This window comes from Apteryx mantelli, chromosome 3 (genome assembly GCF_036417845.1).
Source record: "Apteryx mantelli isolate bAptMan1 chromosome 3, bAptMan1.hap1, whole genome shotgun sequence".
NCBI lineage: Eukaryota > Metazoa > Chordata > Aves > Apterygiformes > Apterygidae > Apteryx > Apteryx mantelli.
The window spans coordinates 125,711,947-125,736,167 of NC_089980.1; the positions used below are offsets into that span (position 1 = coordinate 125,711,947).

The window sequence follows — 24,221 nt, forward strand, 5'->3', positions numbered from 1 at the left end:
TTTTTTTTTTAACTGAATTCAAGGACATAAAATTTAAAACCCTAAGGAAATTACATTTTCTTGTAGAATTTTGTAATCCTACGAATAGTCTTTCCTAGCAAAAGTATAGTAATAAAACCGCTATCAACATACCTGTGGTAGTGCAAGCAGATAGGCAAGAGACAAGGCCATATCATTTGGTAAAGCATCACTTGCCAGCTGTAGCAGAACTGCAAGACACAGGAAGGGGAAATAAAGCTTTAATTACTGACCCATCTAGCCTTCACAGTTAGCAACTGAAATATTTTCAGTTTAACCATATTTTATTAGACACTAGCTTGAAGCTCTATACATACTTAATTAAACACTAATCAGTGCAATACAGAAACAGATAATATGTAATTAAACTGCAGCACAGCTTTACCTTGACTTCCAGGCAAATTGTTTTATGCATTAACCAAACAAGAATGAGACACTGCAGTTGCAGATGCTAAACAAAGCCACTTAAACATCACCTGCACCGATTTACCACACAAATCTGTTGCTTGTAAAAATCAAGGCAATAGCATAATGTTGAGAACACTGTAAGATACCAACGAGAGGAATGGTACAAAATGTCTTCTCCTCAAGCCTTAGTTCGAATTTGCTTGCCCCTGAACACAACAAGCCATAAAAAGTGTCATATGAATAAACAAGATCAGTGGAATAAAACAAAACATGAACAGGAATTCCCAGAAAGATTAGGGACACAAACCAGCTGATTTGCCTCATACATATTGCAAAGTTTCACACAGAAATCCTTTATCATGGACAATTATATCTAGACTGTGTTATTGAACTGATGAGGTACCAACAGGCTATAGATAAGCTGACCTAAGTTCAATGTCAATGGAAAGGTGTCCCAGATTAGAATGGGTTCATTTAGTAATAACATATAGGCAATGAAAAGAGAAATTTCCTTCCATCTCTGTAACGTTAATGTTTACTTTAATAAATTTGAAAGTTCAGCTTAGGAAGAAAGTAGTTGGGGAAAATGAACAGCAGTTGTTACGGACAGACTTAAAGCTGAAAGGATGGACAAACCGCACGCTTTGCACTGAAGCAGACGGCATGAGTGCTAGGTCTGGCTTTCCACTTCCGCTCTTCTGCCATTAGGCGAATGGGGTTGAGGAGGGTGGGGAAGGCATATCTACCAAAAATTGTGAATATAATGTTTAAAGCCAGATTAGCCAGTCTCTTTCAGGACATTTACATTTCAAGTGAAACTGGACAAAAGCTAAGCAAACAAACAAAACCACTCCAAACAACAACCTCCCAACAAAAACGTTCCTACCAGGTATCGCAATCAAACATATCAGCACATGGACACAGGAGAAATGAATACATCAGCAAAGAATAATGATTCTGACCATAGAAAGATTTACTTCTGATAAACCTGACCCGAAAATTGTCTGCTTCTCCTCCATAACCACGTGATGGCTCTGCTGTCCACTGTCCATTTCAGGACGACAGAATTAACAGCTGCCAGGATGCAAACAGAAGAACCAACACACAGACAACGTGGCCGAGCGCCCGCGCTCTGCCGGTTGGTAACAGGACCTCTGCTTTACGCAGTATTTCCTTCTGAACTAAAGCAAAACTTCACCGCGGTTGCTATTAAAGTTCCATCAAACAATTACAGAATAGTGACTGTCATGAAACCCTAAAGATTAAGTGCTGGGGGGATGGGAAACATAAATTATCAGTTCTAAGAACCCCTTCATAATTCTTTGAAACCCTGGACCAGAAATAGCACAGAGAATTGCAAGCATATCAGGAAAAAAAAAATTAATTAAAAAAAAAAAACACTTTCAGTTACTTGGTGTATTTTTTTATTTTTATTTCTGATCAGTAAAAGCCCTCTTCCAGGAGCCTAACTCTTTGCTTATTTTAAAGAAATCTCCTATATCAGTATTCCCCTCACACACAAACCACTCCTGAGGGCACGCTGGCAAGAGACCTGCAGAATTTAGACACACACACGCAAACGCACAGTGAATTCTTTGTTCTAAAGGATGAATTATAAAAGGCTTGAATGAGCACCTACAATTTTCAGATTATCATTAAACTGCCATCAGACTGAAGTGGATTTAAATACTGGCCCTCAGCCAGATACAAGAAGCAAATTTTTATGTGAAAAGTCATCACAGAGATTGTCTATATGGCAACACGCCACAGTTACTGCAAATACAAACCTGTCCATCAGAATCTACGCTTCAAATAGCTCTTACCAAGAGTTTTTTGCTGGTGACAGCTTGTTTCTGCTACATTCAAAATAACCTGGATGCTGTCCAAGTAAAGATAACAGGCCTCTGGAAATATCTAATATTAAAATCTTTATGAAGAAGTTGGCAAAATTTGTATTTTCTACTCTGAACACATGCTAAGTTACTTCCATACACTCTAACAACCATCTCTAGGCTTTGTAAAAAATTAGGGAAGAGGAAGCGAAGAATCTGTAAGAATCTCCTTTTCTCCCTTTCTCTGGAAAATTAATGATTGCAAAACCTCAGAAATACATAATAAATTGTGGGTTCTCTTCCAAAGTACCATCCCTAACATGACAATTGCCCAGCTAGTAAACATTATCTTCACTCTTCAGACAGCAATCATTATGGGCAGCATACCACCAGTACAAGGCCAAAAGACAACATGATTTTGTTCATATTATTTTATCAAGCTCATAACAACGATATCCCAGTTTTCTTACAAGAATGTACTTAACAGGAGAGTAAGAACTGCTTCCATTGTCATCCCTTATGAGGAATTAAAAACCCTCTGTACTATATTAAAAAAATATATAAGTTTGCGTGCATGTATTGTGTGTGTGTGTGCATATACATATATATCCTATACACACACAAGCTATTAGTAATCTGTAGAAATACCGCACATCCAAGACTAGTGAACTGCATACTCCTAAACCAAATATGGTGGTTTCCATTGAAAAGTTGAAATAAAAGTATATGGCTTACAAAGAAAGCCTCACTTTAAACTTTTCTCACATTACAAGTGATTTAATGTACTCATTTTTCATGACAGAACTCCCAATGGAGTAAAATGTACAGATATCTTCCTTCAAAAGATACTAACAACATGTAAATATTTAAACAGTTTTTTTTTTAAACCAGCAGGAGACAGAAAAAGACAGTAAAGAAACAACTGTAGTTTAAAAAATAAAGGAAACTATTTCATTTTTAACAAATTATTAAGTATATTCTATAAAATCTAGAAATTTCAAAAGAAGCTAAAGTGTTTTATGGATTCTAAAAATGGTAGATGAGCAATTATGCAGCAAATAAAATGCTGTAAAAATCCTGCAATACTAAAGTCGTATAAAAAAAAGACACAGAATCTGAACAAATGAATGCACAGACATACAAGTAAGATTAACACTGGGTTGCAAATTTCTATTTAATTATCTCTAAACATGGCAATATTCAAAAAAAACTTAAATCAGTTTTTCCCCACACAATGTTCATATCCTCATCAGCCTCCAAATGACAGTACCTGCTTATATGAAGCCAACTTGAAGATTTTAGATTTTTATAGTCTTTACTGAGCAACTCCTTTTAAAAACAACACTTTTCTTGGAAATTCTGTAGCTATTTTTATCAAGACTACCGACATAAAAACTTGAACCATGACACAACTGGTACAAAATATCAAGACATCACCCCAGAATATTATGCACAATTCTATATATTTATCTCCATACATACCTTCTCCAATATATAGTAAATACTTAAGTGCACACATGCATACCCGTACCTTCCGTAGTTGGAAGTAGGTCTTTTCCTTCACTCTTCGTTTCTGTCAGTTTCTCTGTCCTCAGCAAGACTTCTGCAAAGCTTTCCAATGAATTGTTCTGGTATCTGCCATAGCTTACTTCAGACTACAAGTAAAATAACCAAATGACACATGTCCACTACACAAGTGCAATTCTATTTGGTTCATTTGCATCACATACAATTATCAGCCTCAGTTTCTGCATTGGCTTTCCTTTCTGTCTAACTCTGAGATTTTTTTCTATTATTACACAAGACTTCAAATGCTTATTTAGCCACCAATAACCCAAAATCAACATTGTTACTTAATTATAAGATCTCAACCTGAAAACTAAAAATTCAGAGCTCTGTAATAGAGACTTACTTCTGCAACATATGGCTCAGTAATGAGAGACTCATAAAATGGATGACAGCCTTGCTTTTCCACAGCGGCATTTTCTCCAGACCCGCTTTTCAATACATCTCCAAATTCTTGACCCTAAGGCGGGGGGGGGGGGGGGGGGGGGGGGGGAGAAAAAAAAAGTGTAGGTGAGCTTAATTGTAACAAAAGCTTAAAAAAAAAAAATCTATAATTGCTGTACAGAAGGGAAGCAACTGCAAATGAAAATATGATTGAATTCAGTGGGGATGACAGGAATCTTCCTACATATAGCAATGCTTAATCAGGTCCAGTATTTTTAAGAAAAGAAAAAGAATCATCCTCAAAAGTAGTATGAGAGAAATTGACATTATAAACATTATAGAAAATCCACTGAAATAGAGAAAGCAGAAAAGGGGAACTGAAAAGGAACAGATTTGGAAATAAAATGACACTATTTAAAGAGAAGACTTCACTGGATTTTATTCCCCAAAGCTCTGAAGTTTTGCCAAATTTCAGCTATGCCTTCTATCACTAGGCTAAAAAAGCAAGAGAAAACTGATTAGAATAACAAGAAAAGGAAACAGCTTATAGATCCATTCTTTCACCAAGTTTTGCCCAAAGACAACCCCTTGACGTCTCTAGCTCTGTTTATCCATTTCAGGTCTTCAGTTATCAGATACCAATGAAGGAGCTCTGCTTTTATACTAACACATTAGTGAATGTGCAAACATCTGGAGACATGTCAGTAACCCCTTACATGTAATGGTCGAAGGTAAGTTAGTGATCTCTTCCACCACTGTCCATCACTGACAGCATGCAGCATGGCTTTTGTAGTCATAGTTGTGTTAGACAACACCTTCATGGTTTTTGATGTCGTCCAGTACAACAAATCAGCAGACTGGCTAGAGGAAACGGTGGTTTCATCCTGTGAGCATATCCAACACACAATAGCGAATGTTAGACTCGTGCTTTAATTAGGCCACTGACCAAAAGCCAAACACATCAGAACTCAGGCACACTGTGTTAATAACTTATTTCAATGACCATTGATTTAAGCAACAGATATTGTGTAAAAACAAACAAAGGGAACTTAAAAGCAACATGGGAGTTTTCAATCTAAAGTGAGTAGCATGATCAGTAGAACATTTTGCCACTTATTAAATTATAATCTCATGATACCAGCTGCTTATATTTCCAAACTTTATAATGATACGGTTTGACATAGTTGTTTAATGGTTCTATTAAAATACTGACTTCTCTACAAATGAGGCAACAACATGCTAAAGTTACTTAATAATTGAAGAAAGCTGATAGTAGAGACAACCTTGTGTTAGTACAGAGGAAGCATCAACTAAGTCACCTTGAATTCTCAGTAGGGAAGTGGTGAAGAAATGTAAATATCTCTAGACCAAGTGAAAAAATATTGTCAAAATTCAAATTTTGCAGTCAGGACTTATGAGACACTGAATACAGCAAATCTAACAGGCTGCAGAAAACATTTGAGATTGCAGTCTATTCTCAAACCAACAATTCTTCTGCAATCCATGCAGGCATGCACCTACATGTTGTGCTGGAAAACACCTTTACCCAGCTTCAGTAAACTCACATTTAAACCTGTTCTTAAAATTCAGGGCATGTTGCACAAAAGGAGGTTTCTATACCACGCCTTCCTCAAAGAAAGCATTTAATTAACACCAAAACATCCATGGGAGCTTCTCTGTGGTATCTAACCATTCCAGTCCCAAAAGGCTTGTGTCAGTTGTGTGTTTTACAAAGCTCACACATTAGGACATAAATACACAACTAGCACACTAATGCAAATGCTCTGTCTTCAGCAACAGCAGAAAATATAAATGTTCCCCTCCATACATTAAACTTTGACAGCTGCATCTCCAACTCCCCCCCCCCAACAACCCTATTACTCATTTACCCATACATAAAGGGTATTATGATAGAAAAACTCTATCAGTGTAACTAATAAATGAATATGAGTTCTTAGGTTGCACCTTATTAACTCATGACATTTCAGACATCAGAGCAGAACGATGTCAAGTTACGCTAGAGGGAATTATGCCCCACCGTAACCTCAGCGACAAAACATCAGTTAACTTCAATGAGGTAGAATTTTACTGCAAAAAAAGAAAAATATATATATTTTTAGTATCTTTTACTGTATTACTCAGTAATATGCTGCCTCAAGTTGATTAAAGTGACAGTTCCATTTTAGCTCTTTCTTTCTATCAAGGCTTGAACTCCCCCCCCCCCAATGTTTTCTGAAATGATATTGTGCACTTCACAGATAAATATCACCATAAAAATGATATCATCATAAGTGATACCTATCACATTTCTCATGAGCTCTTATGTATTTAGGGAGTTTTTTTTAAAAAAGAAATTATTTTTGGTACTTAGTACTAAAGTATTTTGTTATTTATTTTAAATGCCATATACAGAAAATTAGTTTCTCTGTCTCCACTTTCAAATGGATGCTTCAGGACACTGAACTGATCACCACCCCCCCCCCCCCCCAAAAAAATCCCCAACTTCTCAATTACATTTCCGCAAAATACACTGAAAACAAACAAACAACAAAAACACCCTTTAAGAGTGTCAAAATTAGTGGGCTAACTTTAACACTGGTGCATGCTGGTACAGCTCTAATGCTATCAGAAAAACTCTACAGATTTTTACTAAAAAGAATGTTAATTGTTATGACTAATTACAGTCTTTTCTGAATATATAAGAACATTACCTGAAAAGCCACTCCTATGTGTACATGGAACAGCAAAACTTTTAGTCTACAATTTTGTGCTATCCTGAATCAGCCTTGCAAATTAGGTGATTAAATCATTTTGAACGGGGGACATGGAATCCTCTAATTGTATCTTCAGGGAAAGATTATGGCTATTTAAGGAAATTCTAGATCTGAAATTTTTTTATTTCTTCCTGATTTCTCTTATAATAAGTGAACACTTCACAATAATAGTAAAAAAACCTCATTAAAATTTATTAGTCCTAAATTAGCAGCTGAAGAAAGTCATCTGAATCTAAACTGATGTAGAAAAAAGCCAGCCGACAGAAACTGAGTTATCAAGATCATCTAAAATCTTTACAAATTACCTAAAATATATATATTTATATATACATAGCTCTAACCTGTCTAATCCAAGGACTAATAGCAAAGCCAACCATTTTTTTAAATAAGCCACAGAAAAAAGAGACAAATTAAACACCTGCAACATGGAGGTTTTTTTGGTCTTTATTGGTAGTTAGTCAAGCACAAGGCTCAAAACATGCAGAAACCATACTCTGACTACACCTTATACATTAATAGCGCTGTGAAGGGCATGAATGATAAGACTAAAATCTGATTTTTCAAACACATCTGCATATGCTGACCTCATGAAAGGAAAGCTAAAGATTTTATAATTACACAAAGTAAGGAGGAGCAAACTGCTTAAAAGTACGGAAAGTCAAATCTTAGTTTTCTTTTTTCTTTTTCTCTTTCTGGTACTCCCATTGGAAAACATAAATTTAACTAGTCTCTTTTATACAAGTATCCACATACATTCTACATTTGTATTTTGTTTCTTGGAGTTTTGTTTTCCTTTTCTAAATATATATAACAGTTAACAGATCTGGCTAATGGAAAACTCCAGTCGTGCAAAAATAAGAGAGACCTTTGATGAGCTGCTAAGGGAAAGGATTCAGCTCAAGATTATAACACTAAAGGTTTGGTATCATTAGGTGTATAAGCTCTTATTAAGACTTATATTGTCAGTGGAGCCTAGAAAGTAACCGAGCCTTAAGCAGACGCAATGGATTTGCTTCAGCTGCTTAAACACAGGCATTGATGACTGTGAGACACACAGGGGCATTTGAGACATCTGCATAACGCCAGCAGATATGACAGAAGACCTACAATCTCTGGGCCGGTAGCTAAAGGCCAGGTGCATACCTTAGGGCATCTCAAATTGTTCTGAATATCTATGATTAGATAACTGAATCAAGCACCTAATGGCTGGTTAGCTGAATCATTCTCTGCGCACCATTGACTATGTCTTCACTGATTACAATAGGAACTTAAGCACCTCGTGCACGCAGACTTCTACATTGAGATGTTCTGTTCTTCAGCACAAGAGTTCAGTGACACTGAAAATGAACTCCTTGCAAGAACACGATTCCTTCAGGAACGATAGCCGTCTCTTTCTGTGAGAAGAATTCTATTTAGTTGCTACAGAGTTAAAACCAGTCTATTTACTAAACCACAAAACATAGTTTTATTTAATTAAAAAAATAAATAAAATAAGACAAAGGACTAGTTGAAGTGGCAACAAAAGCATTATTTCTGCCCTGAAGTTCCAAAGATTCCGGGTTGAAGATTTTCCAGTGCACGCTACATAAATACAACATTCCTTACTCATTTCTAAGCAGCAACAATAAAGATGCACGATCTATCTATCTATCTATCGAACTTGCACGTATTTTCAAAAGATCTGGTCTTTTCATAGAGCTAGTGCTTGGGGGAAACAACAGCAAAAGATAACACTAATGCTCTGTTAGTAGGAACTTAATTTTGTTTTAGCAACATCTGCAAGACAACCATTCATTTAATTTTTTTGGAGAACTGTCTTCAAATTACTTATGCTCGCCTATCACTAAACAGTTTTGATCCTCCCCCCCACAAGAAGAGTAGCAGCATTCTTGAAACTGCAAATTCCTCTTGTGCTAATGTGCCACTATACAGTAATTACATTTACGCATTCAGATGTGTAAAAGATAATGATTTTATTTACAACAGAAGCAATGCATGTTTTAAGTATTAAGCAGATTAAGCATAAAGTCAGAGCTCATTTACAAGGCAAGATTTACTGTGGTTATTGTTTCTACTGTTTATACATAACACAGCATCTTGTGGCTAAGCATTATAATCTAATAATGTTAGCAATAATATTCCGAAACGTTCTTCATGAATCAAGACCTTAATTTGATCACTGAGGTATTTCGTTTGAGCAGCACAAGAGTAGTTGCTGAGGCAATTATAGCATACTATGAAGAGGACAAAGGGTGGGGAAGGAGAAAGTTTAATGAGCAAAATAGTCTGTTATGTCGGAAGCACTGTAACTTCCAGAGGATAATTTCTCCAATGGATTCCTTGAGTTCAATGAACAGTGACAAGCTGGACCCTTAGGTAATAAAGTACATCCTTGTGCAAATGCATTAGTTCCTACAGAGTAATTACATGCATTTTCATCACAGCAAAATGGAACTTCCTACAGAATAGAAAACACCAAGAACTCAGAAATATTACACTGAAGTCAGTACAAACAACAATGTTAGCAGGCAATCTGTGAACATAAGTAGCCAGCTGCTATCAAGACTTCTGAAAGTTTCATGGGAAAAAAAAGTCTGAGGACAAACTTAAAACAATAATGCAATGACTTCAGACATTCATAGGGAGTTCTTCCTCATCATCAAGAGAAGAATGTCTGAAAAGTATGACCAGTTGTTGATGTGGGATGGTATCATGGAAAAACAGATAGTGGGAACAGAACCATTCAATACTAGATAAAGTTAGGAAGAGTTAGGAAAGGGTCACAAAAGCTTTGAAATACTGATATATTTACAAATAGATTTTTTTAATGCAACAGAGAAAGGGAAGCACAAAGAGATTTGTACACTAGAAAAGGCTCAGTCATGTCAAAATAAGGAATATTACGTTCAGAGCACCAGTTTGAAAGGGTATGAAAAAGTGAGGAAGAAAAGTATTTGTCAAGGCCTTGAGAACAGGATGCTACAAGTTAATTGGGACATAAGTAAAAAGAAAGGAGTAAGAAGAAAGGGCAGAAAAATCTCATTTTATTTTTTCCTTAAAAAAATAAAATTCTGTGCAAGAGAAAGGTGAAGCATCAGGTATTAAGTGCAACTATTGGGATTGCAGTCATGAGATTCAATCAAGTCAGAGAGTAGCTATTGAATATATTGCTTTTCTAACATTTCAGGTGTTTATAACAAAGGTAGGGTTACACAGTGGCTAAATATTCTTCGATATGTTTCCTCCTGTGTCACGGCAAGACACTGCAAGAAATAAGAGAAGCTATAAAGCCTAATTTAAATTAACTGTGAGAGGACAAAAAGTTAGAATTAACAAATACACAGAACTCTTCAGACTGTTGTGTCATGAAATACGATCTGGCAAGAAAGCTGTATCAGACAAAAAAACAGAAAAATAAAAAACTTCAATGAAACAACATATAAACTTGCCAGGTCAACTGCCTGCCTACTTCCAATTCCAGAGAACGAGCTACAACTGGGGGGGGGGGGGGGGGGGGAGGGGGGAGAAGGGGGGGCAAATAGGAGGAAGTAAAAATGGATAATTTTCTGGATGCAAATTCCCCAGCATAATTAAAATTGCTTCAGATATCCAAACTGAATTGGAAATGAAGTTATCAGTGAGTTTACTCAAGTCTAATGAGTACTAATGTTTAGCTCATGTTTCTGAATTAATTTATATGCATGCATATTTTTCTCTCACAACGTACATATGAGTCAATTGGACTACAGCATATGAAAGATGATATGTGACAAATTTGTTATATACATTAGAAAATTGTAACCGCAGTCATCAGCATCCACATTATCAAAAAACTCCAAAATTTAATTAACCTTCATTTAATAACCTATCAGATAAATTTATTTACCAATTTCCACACACCCTCAAAAACTATACATGCCCACAAACAGACCTCTTCATATAAATGAATGTAGTAAGTATGTAAGTTAAATGTTTAGCTCACTCCTGAAAATTTTCAGTGCTATTTTATTTTCCTCTCCATTTTGTTTATATATGAAAAGTTATATGTTTCTATTCCAATAACATGAATGAGACATTTCTTTAGCTACCTATTAAATATACCAAAGGCAAAAACTAACTTGCATCTTCAGTTATCATTGGTAAAAATTCCCAGAAGGTAAATGACATTAAGTAGGACTGCAACTCAGGCATATTTGTCTCAAAAAGCCAGACTATACAATATGAAGCATCTTTCTTCTTTCCTTCTCTACTCTTCCCTTTCTTGCTTTAGTTCTTTTTTTGGTTGGTTGGTTTTCTTTTAAGATATGTTTATCGCTTACAGAAATACTTAATTAAACAGAAAACATAGAGAAGAAAATAAAGGAGTTTAATTTACATGAACATCTTCCCCCCTCCCCCCAAAAAAGTTAAAAAAAAAAAAACTTATAATATTTTAATCTCTGAAGAGGCTGAAAAAGACCTTTATTTCTTTCATAAACAGGCAGTTACATCTTCTTTAAAGAGAAAAGTCCCTGTTTTGTTAACATTATAATCATGAAGAGAATAAAGAATAATTGGAGGCTTTCTCCTGTTCCTCTGCCTGTATCTGCCACAAAGCAGTTAGAGTAGATGTTCCTTCTTACATGTGAGCTAACAAAAATATTTTCACAGGCAATATCTAAAAACTAAAAAATGGAAAAAAGCCAAACTTCTTGTTGCACAGAAAAAAGGGAAAAAGATTAATTCAGAAGAGTGTTGAATTAAACACATAACACCTTGCTTTTTTTTTTTTTTTTTTTTGCCTTGCCTTGCCATATGGACAGATCAAAAAAAACAAAACAAAACAAAAAACATTAACATATCTTATTATATTAGGTTTTGTTGCACTTTCCTCTTTGCCTGTCTCTGGGTTTATATTTTTTCTATGGTGCTGAGATTGCCTAGAAAGAACCATCCAAGACCAGAAGAGACTATATGTAAAAATAAATAAAAGTATACAAGCAAAAACTTGCACTTGAAAAGCATCTACCAATGTGTGTTCTTAGATTGTTTTCACTTTGTCTGGTAAATGGGCAAAGGTTGCTAAGCCTCAAATTCAATTCTTCATCACAATACAAAATAAAATCATCAGTATTTTAGAGACTATCTTTAAAGCTTACCTCAGTATCCTTACTGATCAATGATGAAGGTCCTGAGATATTTATATTCTCGCCTCCTTCTGAAGGAAGTAACTGGTAATTCACAGCCTGATAAAGAATCTATAAAGACAAAATAAATATAATCCCCATCAGCCAAATAAATGAAATGTAAGAATTATAACACTGATGTAACCGGAAAGCCAATAACTCGGGATGCTAAAGCTTCCATAGAAAAACAAGGGGTGGGGAGGGTGCTGGGGGGAGGAAGGGAGAACAAACCAACACATACACATATACATTTCACACCCTCTTACTACTGTAGCCCCTAGGCACAACGGCCTTTCCTTCTGCATGATTTTGTGCAGCATTTTTTATACAACATAGGATTTGTTTTCATTAGGTTTGAATGGGGTGCACTCTGTGGTACTCCATAGGCTAAAGAACATCCATGTAAAATAGTTATCATAAAAGTTATCATAAGCGTGCCACTGAGGTGACAGACAGCTTTACAGAGGCAAGTGTAGCAGGACAAGGTAATGGTTTAATGAGTAGAATTTCTGCAACACAGAAACATGATATGTACGATACTAACAGTATTTTATCAGAAGTCCATGCTGACCAGGGGATATTAAAGGTTTTTTTTGCATTTATCTACCTCTCACAGAGAGTGAGTTTAAACAGAACATGTAGGGCCACTAATGAACAGAGCTGAAAAACTTATGCATAGCTTATAGGGAAAGTAAACACTGGATTTAAATAAGGTATGACAACCAGAACCTACACGCTACAAGGAATAAGGAACTAAGTGTGCTTTAATGGAAATCATAACTTGAGTTTGGCTTGCTGGGGCAACTGGACAGCACCAAATCAATCAGCACAGTGCACATTTGCTGCTAACGATACTGCACAAAAAGAGAAACCTGAGTGCAAATTTCACTCTCAAGCTTTGTGATGAGAAGAGAATCTTTTCCTTTGAAGAGGTGGGACATGAGACAACACTAAGCGGTGCCTGAGCAGCTGCACTGCATCCCAGCCAGCAGAAAAGGAAGCCTTTGGAAGGGACGAGGCAGCAATACAGACACTGAACTGACAGAAAGTCTAACAAATTTGGGTTTACACAGTGCCAAAAGTTTATTTGACTTCAAATGCTAATTCCACGTATAAGGACTTAAGGGGAAAAACAAGTTTCTTCTTTTTTTCTTTTTTTTTTTTTCTGTACTAAACAGGTCTCAATCCTGCAAAGATTCCACTTGTATTTAAGCTTGTGTTGTACCTATTTCTCTTCAATTCGAGTGTCTTTCATGACAACACAGTAAGTAGCTTGCAGGAGCTAGACTTTATTTCGAGTCCTTTGTAGCATTTTATTCTGATATCATTCTATTATTGAAGCCATTTAGCTGCAGAGACTGCTTTCATATCATGTTTCCCATTTTTCTCATACACACTACTTTACAAAATTGCTTGTACAGAAAATGGACATGCACTTGCAGTTACCTTAATTAGAATGTATATCTATTGCTCCCCTCTCCCCTCTACTCTCTTCAGGAGACATAAAACATAAGCTAATTAATATGAATTCTCAGAAAATAATAGCATATGGGCCAAACCAGAGTTTAATTAAAAGAAAATTTAACCTTTTGACAACCTACATTACTGCAGCGCAGTTTCAACTAAAATCTTTCAAAAGGTTTTCTGTCACCGTGCCAAGACATATCTTTAAATTGCACAGCTACGTGTTCTCACGCATATATGTGACCAATTGGGTGCCTACAAACATGATCCTGCTAAGAAATCAGTCATTGCAAATTTTAATAAGAGGATTTATATCCAAGTCTTCATTATTTTCATTAAAACCATCACATGGCTGAAATCAGTAAAGAGGTAGAGATCATAAAAATATAAGAATAAACATTTAATGGACATGTACGTAGACGCTTAATGGAAGTTGCATTACAAGCTATAAAAACCTGACAGAACTTGAAAAGCATATTAGAAAAAAGTGCTTAACTGCATTTGCCAATAAAATGTTAATCAGATATTCAGTGAAGGCACTAGAAGTATTAAGTACTTAAGATCTAAAATGCAACTTCGTTTCATAGGAAAACAGTTATAAGAGACCTTATCTGTTGCAATTCAACAGTGAAAGTAGAAAAATACAGTAGAACAGATGTAACCTTGTTAGAGGAGGGGTAAAAAAAAAAAAAGAAGAAGAACTTAAAGGCACAAACTTAAAAATGAACAATGAAGTCCCCTCTATTACCTTGGTAAGCACTGAACTAGCACGAGAAGTTTTAGAAACACCTACCTGGGTTTGCAATGAACTGCTCACTCCCAGCAATGTCTCTATGGCACTTGGGGGGCAGTGCGTCAGAGCAAAAGCCATGAGTTCCTGACGCATACCCAAGTCATGGTAGCTTTCAGATTGACCGAGTTGACTGCATACCTCCCAGCTTTTAGCATAACCTATAAGGGAACACAAAACTTGCTTCTGAGGTTGGCAAGCTTTGCAAATGACAGGAGGATGATTCATAGTTCTTATTGGGTAAGACAAAGTAGGGCAGGGGCTATTCCTGCCAACACTTAACATTCCTTGAGAAGGGCGCACTCCACAAAACAAACATAACTCAACTTCATACTGACTTAGTATCTAGAAGATCCATTATCATAGTGCAGATATCAGTCCAGCAGACATCTGTAAGCACACTACGTACACATTATGGGTATCTTATTGCAATATGAAAATCAGAACATACTTCTTCAGAGTTTACTGTTAAATACATCACTGTAATGATTGTAAGAAAATATCACTTCGTATTCTCAATGAAGTTCAATTCATCTCAGGTTTTCCTGTCTCAAGATTGAGAAGAAACCTAGAGGAACAACTCCAATCTTCTTTTGCATCTTGACATACATACATGCCATTTACTTCCACTCATATCCTTAAATATACAGGTGTATATATATATATATATACACGTGTGTGTGTGTGTGTGTGTGCACGCGCGCACACATGTGTATACACATATCACAAATATTTTAAAGGCCTTTGATGGACAGCTGAAGATCTAAAAGACCAACACATTCCTATTAGCTGCCATCACATATTTTGCCTGGTTGAGAACAGGAACAGAAAAGAAATGAATGAGAAACTGTGGCTCCCTAAGGCTACAAGTCTAATAGTTATGGTAACTACTGTATGGCATACAGTGTTTGCTGTATACATTTGCTCTGTGTATTTGCATATTACATGCATCAAACACACCTGAGTGTGTTTGTCTTGCAACAAAAGTATCACAAACAGCTAGGATCCATTTTTCCCACAGTAGGAAAAGGTTACAGAAATCTGCAAGCCTCCTCTCCTGAGCCCCTATCCATCACATGCACCTTTTATCAGAAGGCCAAGAAGTTCAGATATGCCCAAACGTACCACACAAGAGTGTCTCCAAAACTCAGTATAGGTTCAGCTTAAAAATACCTCAATTGTTTCTTTTAAAGTGCACACTTAGTAAGAAACAAAAGTCAGCACTTAATACTACAGCATAAAATATTGTTTTAAGATGGAAAGCTAAACTAATACAAGACTGTTACCCAACTGGCTAACAAAGTTACATTTCTTATATTTTTTTTATCTTTCCAGAGATAAACAAGTGGAATAGCAATCCTACAGAAAAAATTTACATGTGATTCAATTTTTTCAGGTTGGAACACAGTTTAAGAAGGTTATTTAACTTATTTAATTTATATTTCCATAGTTTTATATAGAAGAAATATGAGATATAGTAAAAGAAATAGTGTATAAATGATAATGAATAGGTGTGGACCAACATAGATGTTTAATCTCAACAGTATTTCACATGAACGTTAACAAGTGATACTAGGACATAGCACTCTAAGGATTTAAACAGTGAGACAAATTAAAACATTTTCCTCCATTTCCTTCTCCCCCCTTATTGAGTAATTTACAAGAAAAAAAAGCATTGAGGAGACAGTTAAGAACAAAATCCCAGATGGGACAGTTTTATGAGCTTCTGTCATGAAAAACAAAGGATTATCTGAATTGCAGTATACAACTTCTGTTGAGAGCTCTCGGGGAACTAAACAGACTAAAAGAAGAGAACATTCCTCCAGAAGTCACCAGGGCTTATATATTTTTTATTTTGGGACTTACACAGGAGCTGTCATATTTCATACCACCTGTCTTTCATAGTTCATATGCTGACTTTTGATTGTTACTTCAGATTGGACAATTTCATATTTTACAGCCAGCAGAATCTCAGCAGACTCAGATTTCCACCACAATTACACCAGCCCCATTTATTTACTTCACCTGTGGCCATGAGCTCTTGGCAATGCATACTAGCTGCTTTGTAGTCCTGGAAACTGAGAGCTTGTTCTACTAAAAGGATTAAAACTTGACCTTTTCTTTCCATTTGGTCATCTCCTGTAAGAAAAATTGAACATTTTTATTAGGTACCTAGAAGTAATATTCAATTTAAGTTCACTACTGTATTTCATAAAACTGTATGCCACAGCATGAAAAGACCCACCCTGTGGAAATATAATTACCTACTTTTTCCTGAAGGAAACAATAAAAACAGTTACCTATTTTAAAAGCATTGGCTTCATAGCTAGCTGAAGAATCTACACAGCATATTATGTCTAGGTTAAAAAAGAGTTTGAAAAGAAAGTAAACACAGTCATTCATGTGATGGCCAAGATGGAAATATATCAAAATTGGTATTAAAGTTAAGGGAGATATAAATCCAAATACTGACAAAAATGATGACATCTTCTGTGAACTGTAATAGAAAAAGAATTTGGAAAATTATGTTTTGTTACAGTATACAAAGCCCTCAATTTAAACATCTACTTCATGGAGCCAAGTGATTCATGAGAAGTGGAAGACAGCTATTACAATCCCTACTCTGCTAAATTTAGAGAGCAGAACTGAGAGAGTTTCACATCATGCATGCATTTTGATCACTAGATCTTCTGCCCGGTGCCTCTTCTCCCAACTATGAGTCAAAAAACAAAAACAAAAAACAAACAAAAACCAACACACTTCAGATATGATAAAACTCTTCTGACTAAAGTTTCATCAAGAATCTCTGTGAAAAATGTCCTGACCTGCATTTTAAGAGATCAGTAACTGCAGATGAAAAAAATCTTAGAGTATTTCCTAATGCCAGATGACTCAGCACAACTTCTAGCTATGCAGGAGTTAAGAGTTTTTTCACCCACCACCACAGTTTTTTTCTGTTCAATCACTTTACCGTGAGCATACTTAAAATAATCTTAAGAGAAGAAAAGCTTTTAACACCTGCACTACTGCTTCTGAATTAACCTGCTCTCTACTAACCTTTCGTGAAGCCTAAGGTGTAACATTTTTAACTGAAGTCTTCAGGAACCACAATGCGTTAAACTGCGTATCACTAGGCAAGAACAGATCATACAGTGCAGGGAACAAAACAAGTAAACAAACAAAAAAACCCCACCAACCGCACACATGCCTACTGAAGAATTTATAGGATTTTATAAGCAAAAACAAAGACCTTGAAATATATGTGCGACATTTTTTTTTATTATAGTCGTGCGGACTGTCTTTGGGGTAAAGCATATGCAAGTACCCTGGTAATGTTTTCCCACATTTTATATTTCTCCGGAAAGTAAGGGGATTATGAATATTTATTATGGACAATTCCCTTCCTTTTCAAAGCCTTTACCAGAAACTTATTTCTTACCTTTTTCCAATTTAGAATGAACACGATAGAATCAAAGAATCATTTACATTGAAATGGACCTCTAGACACCAGCTGGTCCAGCCTGGTGCTCAAAAGAGTGCTTATGTCCATGCACTATTTGGAAAGGTGATTAAACATACACAGGAAAAATAATCCCATGCTATTCATTTTAATTTAGGAGAGAAGGAGAGCAAGAAGCTAATAAAAAAAAAAGGGGGGGGGGTTCAGCGCAAGTTTCTTGATCATGTCCTTCCCCCCCATTATTAAAAATAGATTTTAAGGAGTCATTGCTGATGCAGTCATCTGAAAAGGGCACTGCTTTATGAAACTGTATTATTACAACTTCTGAAATGTAAATATTTCAGAAGGTTAGACAAATCCACTTCCAAAAGCTATTTTAAAGTATATGTTCTTAAATTATGTAGCTGTTATTTTTAAACTCTACTTTACATATCCATCAACACAGGTAAAGTGAATTTCTTTTCAAAGCTTTTTCAAAAGATAAGACGTACCAGTTGTACCAGAATGACACTCATGGAAACGAAGTTGCCCCCCTAATTATAAGGTTCAACCAAGATTTCCATAGTCCTAGTGCGTCAAGACTAACTCAGCTGGGAGAACAGCTTGGCTTCCTATCATTCTGTCTTGGGCCTCTTGCCCTACTCCCACCAATGCCCGCACCAACAGCCCTAGGGTCTTGTGAATTAGTCACATCCAGGGATCTTACGTTGCAACACAACACTTGTGTGGTTTTGCCTGCTGGAATCTGGGAACTTTTCATCCAGACAATAGCAATTAGAGATGACAAAAAGGCATTTCCATCTGCAAAAGTTAAATTTGAACTGACATTTCATAAGCAAGACATTCGTAGTTCTCACTCACCATCTCATGCCCACTCCACACTGAGAGTGTTAATACTTGTGGAGAGATTTGTCTAAGTGGCAGACAAATAAAAGGCAGTAAGACTAGCCAAATTGTTTTTATTCAGACTTCAATTAGACAAAATAATCACTGATATTTATTATTATTTAAAAACACTGGGGTTGGATGGAAGAGAGGAGGAACACCTGGAGCAAGGAACTGCTTTTTTTGTTTTGTTTTTCTTAATTGTGCTTGAGCAGTCATATGCTGACTAGTCTGTCCATTCCCACTCACCTCCATCTTTTTTGGCTAATCAAGTTTGATGCAGTAGATTACACCTTTGCATGTTTCACAAAAGTGCAAGCACAAAATATACGAATCCTTCTCCTTCCATTCTACGGCTATACTTTTTACCTTATCTCCATTCTTCTCTCATTTAAACTGCCATTATCTTGACACATACTTTTAGGCCATAGAACGACTGTCAGCCCCAACATGACTAGCAAATCCCCTGCAACACACAGCCAGAGACTTTCTTCATGTGGCTTTCATCGCCTCAGTGGTGCAGTCACTTAAAATACCACTTATTGCAGATTAGCGGCACGTTCTTGTTCCTACATTCAAACACAAAAAAATTCACTGCTGCAGCTTCACAACTTCTCCTTTGAAGAGATTTTTAATAATAAAGTCTTACAAAAGTGAAATAGCTTTTTAATTCTAAATTGTTCCCCTGCCATTTTGACAGATACCCAAGCTTTAAAAAAAGTTCAGTAAGAAAAAAAAAAATGTTAAAATGATAACCCTATTTTATCACATAAATCTATATTAACCTTTAATGTTACTGTCTGACATCCAGATTTAAACAAATCAAGTTCAGAAATTGGAAAGGTTGTGTTAGTTTAGTTTCCCTTGCATTATCTGTGAAATAGTGAGTGTGTGCATGTACGAGTAAGTGAGTGTGTTTAGATCCTTAGGACTACCGCTTCCTTTCATCATGAGAGATGCATTTCTATTCTAAGGGTTACTCCACTCAGTAAGATTTAAGGGAGTCTCCAAGTTTCCCCTCCCTCCCTACCATATTCTCCTATCTGAAGGCTAAATGTCATAAACAAAGTCGACAGAAGCAGATATTGAATTAGGAATGATGTGGAGTCTCAGAAATGATAGGAAATCTTTTTTACTTGAGAAAAAAGAAAAAAGGATAAGTCGAATGCTCTAAAAAAGTTTGAATTCAATTTAGGTCATTAAAAGGAAAAAGACATTTCAGGTAAAATGCATGCCAAACTTGTGAGTGGGTGAAACAGAAGAGAGAACAGTAACCCGAGTGAGAACAAGTCATAAAAACTTGAGAGTCAAACAGAATCAAAACTGTATGTAGAATCCAGGAGTTCCATCTTAACTACCTTTACAAGACCACAAACCATCTGTCTGGTTACTTCTATATACATCTGTGACAGTGTGCTCCTTTTCCCCCCAGTGGGCTCTCTCCCCCTCAACCTGACCTCCCTGTAAACAGCAAGTAGGCAGGGGCTAATTGAGCATGCACCAGCTAAGACCCATCTAGCATGCAAATATGACTATGAGTCAATCATCTCCCCCCCATAAACAGGGGGCAGCCCAGAGCCCCTTGAGCTCTCCTGCACAGCAGCAGGCTGCACTGCAGAACCTCCCCTTGAGCAGGGACGCCTCTCAAGGTTACTCCTCAAGGTTGAGAGATTCCTTACCCGTGACAGATCCTTGGTAAGTGATTAATAGCATGCTGAACTTTTGCGAACTTCACGAAACTTGGCTGAGTTCTCTCTCTGATTAATTGTGCGCATAATCCCTTAGACATAAGCCGTTGACCAAGTCTGAGACAAGGATCAGATCCAGCCACACCTAGGCTCCTCTCCGAAGGAGTTTAGAAAGCAAGGGGGTCCAGTCTGAACCTCGTGACTCAACGGGAGGGTCTCCGTTGCACATGCATCTGACCCTGTCCTTCACGCTGTAAATAACTGAGTGAACCTTGCCAATCGAACCTCGTTAAATCATTCTTATTTACGACTGAACTTTGTTAAGTCGCTATCTTACCACAATAAACATAGTGCTGATTCCCTCTTATGAGTGAAGTTCATCACTCCTTCACGACAACATCAAGCAAGAAAGTCAGCACTGAGGCAGATGAGTTTCAAAATGTTAGAAAGCTTGTACTTAGAAATCTGAGCACAGGTTAAACTTGTTAGAATTAGCTTATGGATATTAAAATTAACTGAATTACCATAAGAATGTTGAAAGAGAAGAGAAAAATGAATCGAAACTATTTCTAGAATGCCTGACTCAAAAACTGTCACAATAAAGAGCAATGTTCACTGGACCTTTTTGAACACAGTAACAATAGAGAAGATGCTCTTAATTTCTGATACACAAGACTGATTTTTTTTTTTTTTTACTCCTTTTTTACTCTTCTATCTCATAAGCAAGTAATTACTTAAAATAAATTTTTGCATCTTTTCTTAACTGAGTGCGGATTAAGTAAGGATCATGCGACTTGGAACACTTCCAGTTCCCTAATCAGCTACAGATTTTCTGACTGTCTTGCTAAACACATTATCTCTCGCTCATGTTGCTTATATGCAAAATTGAGATAACACTTGTATGCCTGTCTTAGAGAGGCAGTGATAATGAGGCTTAAGCAGAGTTTACTGTCATTAATCAAATATCATACAGCAGTTAAGAGCCCAGATCAGATATCATTACCTAAATAATGTTTTACCTTCAATGAGTATGAATATAAATTCCATTACTTGCTTTCAATGCTACTCTCTAAAATACAAGCTGTTAAGAGAATACAGCACAAATCCGTTATAATTTTATTATATAGAATTTATATAGTTATAGATATACATAAATGTATCTCAAAAGAGTTCTTTCAAAATCAGCAACCCAGTGCGGGGAAAAAGGTTGATACAATCCCTCCAGTTAGTAGATAAAGCATTAGAAAGCAGTCTACTGGTAGACATACATGGTGGATAAAGAATAGAAGGGGCTGCAAATTTGAGAATGCATAACCAATATAGATAAGTACTGAACACGAGACAACAATTAGAACTAGAACTAAACAGCTAACAAAGGCTAGTTGTTTTAAAATGGCAAGTAAGTTTTTATTTTTACTATTCACCTTAAAATAAAATATACTCATTTACAAATCTTAATTCAATGTGTAAGCTGCCCTTTTGGCAATAAAATATAATTTGTGGGATAATATTAACCTTTGTTATCCTCTTTATGATTACCAAGTCCTAAAATAACTCTTCACCATATTAAATTGTAACTCAATAAAACTAAAATTATGAGCTGACAGATACAGAAATACCCTTTATAAATACCTTGCTTTAAAATCTGATTTTTTTTTTATATCAACTATTAAATTTTAAGACAATCTTCATTTACAGATGAGAATTTTCATTTACAGGCTATCATTAAGGCTATGCCAGCATTCCAGCCATATAGATTTTCTTTTTACTATTAAAAATACTGCATTTACCAATATGAGTTTTTAAATAATGATGACAGTCATTTCCTTTGTATGCTTATTAAGGGTTTTTTGACCCTCTTCTGGACACTAGTTAATAGGATAGAATGTCAAGCATGAATGTTTCCTGCTATTTTTCCCTTTCTTAAAGAAATCTTATTCTGTAACAGAGGAAAAAATAACACAAAAACTGACAGAGTGATACATTTATTTAGCGTAAGAGACAAGAGAAATAATGGCAAGTGTCAAAGCAGTGTTTTGCTCGCTGAGATACACTTTTACTACAAAAATTTCATATTTACCTGAGGAACAACTACCACCATTATTCCTAAGGTTAACCTTCTAAAGTCAGTGAACCCAATACTCTTAGAATAAACATGTAATTTTTCATATAATTAGTTTGAAAATCATTCACCTCCCTAAAAAGTGACAGCCAACCACACACACACACACACAAATAAAAAGATAAATAAATAAATAAATAAAACAGGAGGCTATTTCATCATTTGACTTTGAATCTCTCTTTAAACCTTTCCTTTTCAATAAAGTCTAAGTAAGTTTTACAATGATTATAAAGCTAGCACACAGACAATCTATTACCGTTATCAACGAACTCTACATGGACTCCCTAAAATTCTCTACCTAATTTACGTTGCCTCTCATCTTTTATTCCCTGGAGATAGGAGCCAGGAGTTTGTTCCATGTTCAAAGGTACATGCCAGGGCACTGTAGGCTCTGATGCATGGCTAAAGCATCAATACTGGGGGGGAAACCAGGGCTTTATGCTTTTAAGCTCCACAGGAGCACTTTGGATTTTGATTTTCTTTCTCCCCAGAAAAGAAAATCATCCAGATTCATAAAAGAGAAAGCAGCAGCATTAGCCTAAAAACCCTGGCATATTAAGAAAAAGTAATAAATTTTAACCTGATATGGGGAGAGGGAAGGAGGAAGCTGTTGTATATCAGTCTTCACTTTTGAACCAATATGAAGATAACTCCTTACTTCTAAGACTTTTAAATAATGAGTTATGACTTTCTCATGCTAGGTTCTTTATACAGAACAGGAGATTACATGCAAAATTAACATAACTATGTAGATTGGCTCCAATCACCTAGTATGGTACCATGCCCTCCCTCTATCACCTTTCAAGTAGCAATGCTACCTAACAGGAACATAATACTTTCTAGAGAGTCACAATGCTATTTGCTGTGATTCCTTTCTTTAGGACCCAGTCATCTCAGGAGGTCAAACTTACTTCTGCATCTCTGTTCATAATCACAACCAACCTCATTGAATAGTTCCCTCCCTCTGTATAGACTACCATGCAATAATTGCCCCTTTACAGCTTCCTAAAAGCATAAGAGATAATATTAAAAGATTTAAAAGCTTACAAAAGAGAGAGAGAATTAGCCAGGGATGTGTCAATGACAATGCAGGAATGCATTGATTTTATATACCACACTTCATGAAATACGAATTTCTATTTGGCTAGGTGATAAAAAATTTGCAGTATTATATTTGCAGTGATATTGATGGGGTATTTTTCAAAAATCAAAAGGTCTAAAGGAAACTTTAGGCAAGCAATCTAAAATATATACTGCTCACAACATATCTGAGAGTCTTCCCTTCCTCCTTTTTTCCCTTTCCAAAAGCCCACTAGTGGTGTTCTAAAGAGTAAAAAAGCACTACCGGAACAAGAATATAGCATAAATGGGGAAACAGGAAAACTTTTTCCCAAGAAAGCAAGCAAACTAGTGTCAAACCCACCCCCTGACCGGCCCTCCAATGAACGATAAATGCCGGTGAGGTCCCTCTTCTCTGCTCTCCACTTCAATCCTTACAAAAAGCAAAACTATCAACATTTATACACTCAGCTTTATTCTCTACCATTCAAAAGAGCTGCTACTGCTTGAACAACCTAGAAGCAATACCAAAGACTAAGTTCAGTTCAGTAACTCTGAAGACAAAGCTGAGTTCACTTCTCTTACTTTTTCTACAAAAGTAGCAAT

General features: G+C 36.1%; 1 protein-coding gene across 1 annotated transcript in view; it reads right to left on the reverse strand.

Annotated features, from left to right (window-relative positions):
- NBAS (NBAS subunit of NRZ tethering complex) overlaps positions 1 to 24,221 on the reverse strand; it is a 193,926-nt gene that overhangs the window by 105,025 nt on the left and 64,680 nt on the right. Inside the window, 7 exon segments of the mRNA XM_067294611.1 lie at positions 133 to 209; positions 3,790 to 3,913; positions 4,171 to 4,284; positions 4,925 to 5,092; positions 12,121 to 12,219; positions 14,405 to 14,562; positions 16,427 to 16,540. Of these exon segments, the coding sequence (XP_067150712.1) occupies positions 133 to 209; positions 3,790 to 3,913; positions 4,171 to 4,284; positions 4,925 to 5,092; positions 12,121 to 12,219; positions 14,405 to 14,562; positions 16,427 to 16,540 (854 nt within the window).